The 7700-nt window shown below is 36.0% G+C and overlaps 1 protein-coding gene across 1 annotated transcript in view; it reads right to left on the bottom strand.

The window, feature by feature from the left end:
* Positions 1-1246: 1246 nt before the first annotated feature.
* The window catches only part of prkaa2 (protein kinase, AMP-activated, alpha 2 catalytic subunit), a 32768-nt gene continuing 26314 nt past the window's right edge, over positions 1247-7700 (bottom strand). Inside the window, exons 8-9 of the mRNA XM_056445495.1 lie at positions 2057-2183; positions 1247-1786 (exon numbers count right to left, since the gene is read on the bottom strand). Coding sequence (XP_056301470.1) covers positions 1542-1786; positions 2057-2183 — 372 coding nt within the window. The 3' untranslated portion in view covers positions 1247-1541. The remainder of the gene's footprint in view (positions 1787-2056; positions 2184-7700) is intronic.

Here is a 7700-nt window from a genome sequence, read left to right as displayed (position 1 = left end):
TAACCCTGAAAAGTTTTGGACTAAATAAATGTCATTGCATTAGATAAAATAAATGACAAAACAAAATATTAAATTGATAGGGTATTAAACTTGGTTAAAATGATGGTTTTAACCAACATCTGTTAGATTGTGGTTGTATATATGAAAAGAACATAGTCATGTTTAATATTATTAATAATAATAATAATAATAATAATTATTATTATTATTATTATTAATAGTAGTGTTGTTGCAAACAAAAAAGTAATATAGTATGACTGTGATAATCAAGAACATTTTGTTAAATAAATGTTGGTAACAACAACACTAATAAAATTAATTGATAAATAATTATATTAATAAAAAATATTATTATTATTATTAGTAGTAGTAGTAGTAGTAGTAGTAGTAGTAGTAGTAGTAGTAGTAGTAGTGTTGATGCAAACATAAAACTATTATAGTGATGACTGTGATAATTAAGAAAATTTTTGTTAAATAATTGCTGGTAACAACAACACTAATAATAATAATAATAATAATAATAATAATAATAATAAGAAGAAGAAGAAGAAGAAGAAGAAGAAGAAGAAATTATTTTATTATTATTATTATTATTATTATTATTATTAAGAGTATTGTTGTTGCAAACATAAAAGTATTATATAATAATATTATTATTATTAGTAGTAGTAGTAATAAATAATAATACAAGTATTTATTATTATTAGTAGCAGTAGTAGTATTGTTGTTGTTATTATTATGTTATTATTATTATTATTATTTAATGATAATAATAATAATAATAATAATAATAATAATAATAATAATAATAAATACTTTTATTATTATTTAATAATAATAAAGTATTTATTATTGTTATTACTATTATTTGGTATTATTATTATTACTATTATTATTATTATTATGATTAACAGTAGTGTTGTTGCAAAAATAAAAGTATGATGACTGTGATAATTTAGTTTTAAGTTACTGTTAAATAAATGTTGGCAACAACACTATAATATTTTATTGTTATTGTAATATAATATAAATTATACTATAAATTCTATTGTTATTTTTGTTGTGTTTGTTTTTCACTACAGCAGCAAAAAACATCCTATTAACAACAATATAATAATAACAATAATAATAATAATTATTATTTTTTTATTATTATTATTGTTATTATTATTATTATTAACTGCAAAATGTATTTATTACAATAATCATACTGCTACTTTTAAAACTACTAATAATATAGCCGATAAATACATTTTGTAATTACTACAATAAAAATCCAAAGTGCATTTTCATTCATTAAAATGACAATTCGTATTCACATTATTTGACGAAACAGTCGCAAAAAAAGATCGCTTGTTTGCTCATTAGTAGCACAGGTGGTTAACTGACGCAATGACTTTCATTCGTTTGCTCGTGTCCAAAACCTTTCTGAGGGTAAATCTGCTACTATAGGCCTGAAATACATCAACCCCACCCTTCACCTTCTGCCTGCTTTATAAGAGGTAAAGAGCATCAGTGATGGACGTGTGTGCGAGCGGGTCTCAGCGAGCCAGTGTGGTGATGAGGCTGGCACACATTTCGAAGAAGTCCATGGTGTGGCTGCCCTGGCGTGGGGTCAGTAGGGGTGTGCTTCCGGTCAGAGAGCCAGGCAGAGAACTGCTGAGCTGAGGCATCTCCATCGCCACCACTGACGCTGAGTCGATGCTGAGCCGTGGGCGAAGAAGACCCGCTGTTGAGCCGGAGCGCTGTGGTGTCGACGAGCCTGACCTGTGCTCCATAATATCATCTGAAAAGACAGAAGACGAAGAAATAAACAGAGATATGTCCAGTGTTGGGTGAATTGGATGAACTAGATTGGCCATAGTGTAAGAGCGTAGGGGTGTTTCCCAGTAATGGATTGTGGCTGTGTTTCCCAAACAATGACGTAACTCATCGCTGAACTACCAAAGTACGATGTGTCATTCGGGAAATTAACTGTAGTGACAAGTGTTTCCTGACATCTGTCAGAGATCCATCATTTGACTCTGTAAGTACTGACAGACTGAGTAATGCTCACCATCAATGCTCTTGAAGTCGAGCAGGTAGCTGCGATTGTCCACCTGGTAGAGCTGCAGACTCATTTTCACGAAATTCCCTGTGACGGGATTCCTCCGGCGCACTCTTAGGTGATACGGGTTCACCACCTAAATCACACACATCGACACTTAATAAGAAAATGCTTTCATAATAAGGCAAGGCAACACAATGCTGGTGAATAGGGTAAAAATAATACAATGAATAATTTTCACCACATTTTGAAGAATTTAAACGTATGTTTATAAAATGTTTTCTATACTGTTATGTTTAATGAGCTATTATTTCATTAAATATGTAGCATACACTTCTAACACAAAAATCTGGAAATGCAGGATATAGTTGGGTTCAAAATTCTTGTTTAAAGGGCACATAGTTTACCACTTTTTTATGATTTAATATTAATATTATGGTTCTTCTGAGTGTGCCAGTTTAGGTTCAGTTTAAAACACAATTCAGATTTTTTTATTATAATGTGTTAAAAAGTGTCATGTTGGGGGCGTGTCCACAGTTCGCTTATTTATGGGTGTGTTGCTTCACATGTAGATTAGTTTCGGCTTCCCGCCAACGTAACAAGGGGGCGGGGCCATGAGCTCACCCGCTCTGCGTTTGCAACAGAGTTTGACAGGCAGACTGAGAGGAGCAGGAGAGGTTCAGCATTCAGTCGTACATGTACGACTCTGACACAGACCAAGCAGAGAGTACAAAATCTTTTGTGTACAGTTTTACAGCCAACTGTGTGCTAGTTTCAAGTGCCGAGCTTGTACACAGAAATTAATAACCACACACACCGAATTAACTTTGACTGATGCACCGGATGCGCCGCTCGAAGCCGCGACACGGCACACCAGACACTCTCTGTGGCGCACCAGAAACATGAAGTGTCCCGAATCGTCGCGCCACGCAATTTTTAATTCTAAACATAGGTTTCTGCAGCGGTCCGCGGCGCCCAGCCGTCGACTTGAGTGTACCCTGATAGAAACCTATGTTTAGAATTCTAAAACGCATGCTAGTTAAGATTACAGGGAGCTTCTGGGATCGCGAGAAATGCAAACGGATGAAGTATAAGGTAGACTCAATGAGAAGTACACATGTTTGCAAACCTACCTAAAGATACAACCAATAATTCCGATTAGAGCGATAATGTGGAGAATATTGATCTTGTGTTGAGCCAAATGAGCCTTGCATCTAAAAATAGAGCTAGGGTGTTCCTTTAGTGATATCGCTTCGACTCAACAAACTGAGGATATGATGACGCGCCTGTCAATCAATATTGGTGGGCGGGGGGACCGCTCTCCTACGTAAAGTTGCGGTCAATTTGAAAACAGCTCCAATTGGTCCACCGTTTTTTTATGTTGTTAAATTGAAAAAAAAAAAAGCACTGGGTGTGCTTATATCACCCCAATATGAGTCTATACACCATACATGCATATATGGCTGCCCAAACAGCTTGAAAAGTTGATTTTTTACCATAGGTGCCCTTTAATATTTTTAATATTAGAGTCAAATGTTTTATGGGGGGGGGGGGTTGGGTATTGGATAACTCTTTTTTTTAACTTTATAATTCAGAATATGTAATGTAATATATCTAGGAGAAAGTCCAGCGTTATGGATGTGACATATGCAGTAAAAACCCAAGACTTAAATTCACATAGAAAATAAACGTTAACATTATATTGAAACATCTGTTTATATTATCCAAAACAACTGACCACAGAGTGATGGGAGCATAAAAATATCAATCTGTAAACATTTTTTATATTTTAAATGAGGGAAGTAAAGATGCATTATGGATGTGACCAAAAAAAGCCTGCGAGTTTACGGTATACAGCATACTTTGTAAAATTAAACTGCACAACGCAAAAAAATAAGGCTAATCAACAGGATAAGAGTCGCTCTCTATAGAACAAACATGATTGACTTTATTTTATTTGACATTTTTGCATTTATGAGGGAAAAGCTTGGTTATGGATGTGACATCTCTCCGTTATGGATGTGACAGATGTGAAACTGCCACTTGTGTGACTCTGGGTAATCAAATATAATAGTTTGAAAACATTGACAGTGTCACGGTCACCAGCGATCGTAACTCCTTAGATCGCTGGTTTGCACATATGGACTACAAATCCGCCGTTCATGGACTACATATTCATACATGCACTCCGTTCACACACACACACACACACACACACACACACGCTTCCTCATTTCCACTGATTAGACTCTCACAGCTGATGCAGCTTCTAGACTGATTACAGACACTATTTAATCAGCACACACTCTCACTTCCTTTGCAGAGCCTTGTTTTCTGTAAAGTGACATTACAACGCGTTTCTCCTAGTCTAGTTTTCCCATGTTTTGACCTTAGCCTAGTTTATCTTATTGTCCTGTCTGCCGCCTGCCTTTTGGCTTCTCGCCTGATACATTTAACTACGATTCTGGACTGCCTTTATACATCTGTTTGCACCTGTGTTGACCTTTGCTTGCCTGACTTTGATTAAACCTGCAAGTGGATCCAAACTTTAGTTGTCTGTGTCACTCCCCGTGTTACAGACAGAGACATTTTGAGTATTTTTAAAGTACTGTAAAATATTTGCTTACACTAAAAATGTAAAAACGGATACTGTATTTTGGTGAACTTAATTTTTATCATGGCATGGTTGACATTTGCATGGAATTGCTCATATAAACAGTGTAAGTCAGAATTATTAGCCCCCCTTTGATTTTTCTTTTTTAAATATTTCCCAAATGACGTTTAACAGAGCAAGGAAATTTTCACAGTATGTCTGATAATATTTTTTCATCTAGAAAAAGTCTTTTTTGTTTTATTTTGACTAGAATAAAAGTCATTTTAAGGTCAAAATTATTAGCCCCTTTAAGCTCATTTATTTTTTGATCGTCTACAGAACAAACCATCATTATAAAGTAACTTGCCTAATTACCCTAACCTACCTAATTAACCTAGTTAAGCCTTTAAATGTCACTTTGAGCTGTATAGAAGTGTCTTAAAAATGTCTAGTCAAATATTATTTACTGTCATGACAAAGATTAAATAAATCAGTTATCAGACATGAGTTATTAAAACTATTATGTTTAGAAATGTGTTGAAACAATCTTCTCCCTGCTAAACGGAAATTGGGGAAAAAAATAAACGGGGCTAATAATTTGGGGGGGGGGGGTTCAATAATTCTGACTTCAACTATGTGTGTATATATATCCTTCATCTTGCTTCACAGTCTAAAATCAGGCCAACTATGTATTATCAAAACCTTCAGAATATACACTGCCCAGCCAACAAAAAAGTCACCACATGGATTTAGCTAAGCAAATAGGTAAGAGTCTCCCATTGGATAATTACTGCATGGCTATTTATGTTTCAGCTGCTAACAAGTTATTTAACCCTAACTGATGCAGAGTTGCTTCTCATTTCTTAAACAACCATGTCAGAAGACGCATCTTGTCATTATAGAAAAATGTTTTAGAAGTGTCATATTATTGACCCACATCAAGCGAAGAAAACATTTAAGGAGATTTCTGAAACTACTGAAATTAGGTTACATTGAAATTATTGTCCGATGTATTATTACAAATAGAAAGTAAAGTGGGAAACCATCATTTTTGAGCAAGAAATGTGGTCTGAAAAGAAGTCTTGAATGACTGAGATTGGCAATCGCTTAATTTCAAGGAGCATATGAAATCGTTTTACACATTGGTTGGCCACCAGAGTCCAGACCTTAACCCAGGGCTGTCAAAACAAAAAAGTTTAGTTCCAACCCTGCTTCAACGCACTTATCTGTGGCTGAAGGACTTTGTTAGGTTGATAAGGTGTGTTTAATTAGGGTTAAAACTAAACTGTCCATAGCTATGACCCTCCAGGATCTGAGTTTGGCACCGGTGCCTTAATCCAATTGAGAATCTTTAGGATGTGCTGGAGAAGACTATGTGCAGCGGTCTGAATCTCCCACTATGAACACAATATTTTGGTGAAAAAGAAATGCACCTCTGGATAGGAATAAATGTAGTGGCATTGCACAAGCATACTGAAATGATGGTTTAACTCTGGGCTCATGCTTGCCTGTGTATAGAACAGACCTTTTTTTTTTATAAATAAAATGTTTAAAATTAAATGCGCAAACTCCTGAACTGCTCCATAGTGAATACATAGAACTCTAAAGACTGCAAGAAGTAAAGTGAACAGGTAGTATTTGCCAAACTCAATAGATTTTGCGAGGGTATACAAAAATCTTTGTGAGTGAATTGTGATGTCTCGTTTTTTTCCAGGCTATTATTTTTTTATACACCATACTTGCACCCAAACTCATTCCTTCATTTTCCTTTGGTTTAAACTGCAGTCACACTAGAGTTTGAGCTTGTGAAATTCTGTCGTACTCATAGACTGTAAAATATATGGACGAAGCATCCGTGACGTCACCCATAGGTTTTTGAACGCTGCAAAAGAAGCTACAAGTAGGCGCGGCCAACCGTCGCCATTTTGTTCGCGCGTCATTGCACCCACGGCGGGATACCAAACTAGGGCAAAGAGGCGGAGAGTGAGCGGAGCTACAGACACCTGCTGGCACTTTGCTTAGACCTGGCAGACAGACTTTACTTTGGGAGAAACGCTTGATACTCTATTACCTGCGACTCGTTTGTGTTCTGACCACATGTGCTTGGTTGTACACTATATCAATAAAGTGTTTAGACTCTTAAAAACACTATAATAATACATTGAGCCACTAAAAATTGTTCTTATGACGATTTTCTACAGGTGGAAACGCGAATTACTTCCAAACACTTCAAATATAGTGTGGTTAGTAAATGCAAGACTATTGATGAACTCCAGCAGAACACTGTATGACAAACGCTTCAGATGACTGTTCTAGAGCCTACAGCTAATCAATCTGTCACATTCTGGAGTGCTTTACGGGTCTAAAGAAAAATATTATGATAAATGATCTTAAATAAAACAAATCACTTATAGAGATGGTAATACAAGTATATAACTTTACTCACATGGGAAAACGAGGCCACATGAATGGTTTTGTGAGCACAATTAAGTGCACACAGCATCCCACATCATCTGATAATTGTAGAAATAAGTAAAAAAGGCAGCTGACTGTGTAAAGCCACAAAAACAAAACAAAAATACGATGAATATGCCGAGATCAGTGGCTAATCTGCCGGATTCAGCTGAGGTGAAGTGACGGCGACCAGCGAGACCCTAGCTGTCACTCAAGTGGCCACGCCCTTAATTATGCAAACTTAATATAACCTAATATAAAGGAAATTGATGAGTTATAAAAAAATTCACCCCCCTCACAGTTGTCATGGAGGGTAATAATAACTATATGAACCAAAATCGTTCTTTGTACCAGGCTGTAAACACCTTTTTTTCTGCTGTAAAGTTGGCCATTCTAACAGTGGGCTCAATTGCAACTTGCTCTATTATGGAGCCAGGACTAGCGGAATTTGATGAATTGCAGTTTCAGTTACTTCCGTATTGGCTTCCCGAGGGAGAGCGGGGAGGTTGCCGCTTGGTCGTACTGCACTGCGAAAATGGGCGGGATTAAACAAGATGATTAGACAGTTCCATGGTCCATATTTAAATTTGGTCATAAGCGGCCTCA

The sequence above is a fragment of the Danio aesculapii genome, chromosome 20 (assembly GCF_903798145.1).
Source record: "Danio aesculapii chromosome 20, fDanAes4.1, whole genome shotgun sequence".
Classification (NCBI taxonomy): domain Eukaryota; kingdom Metazoa; phylum Chordata; class Actinopteri; order Cypriniformes; family Danionidae; genus Danio; species Danio aesculapii.
This window is presented reverse-complemented; position numbering and strand designations above follow the sequence as displayed.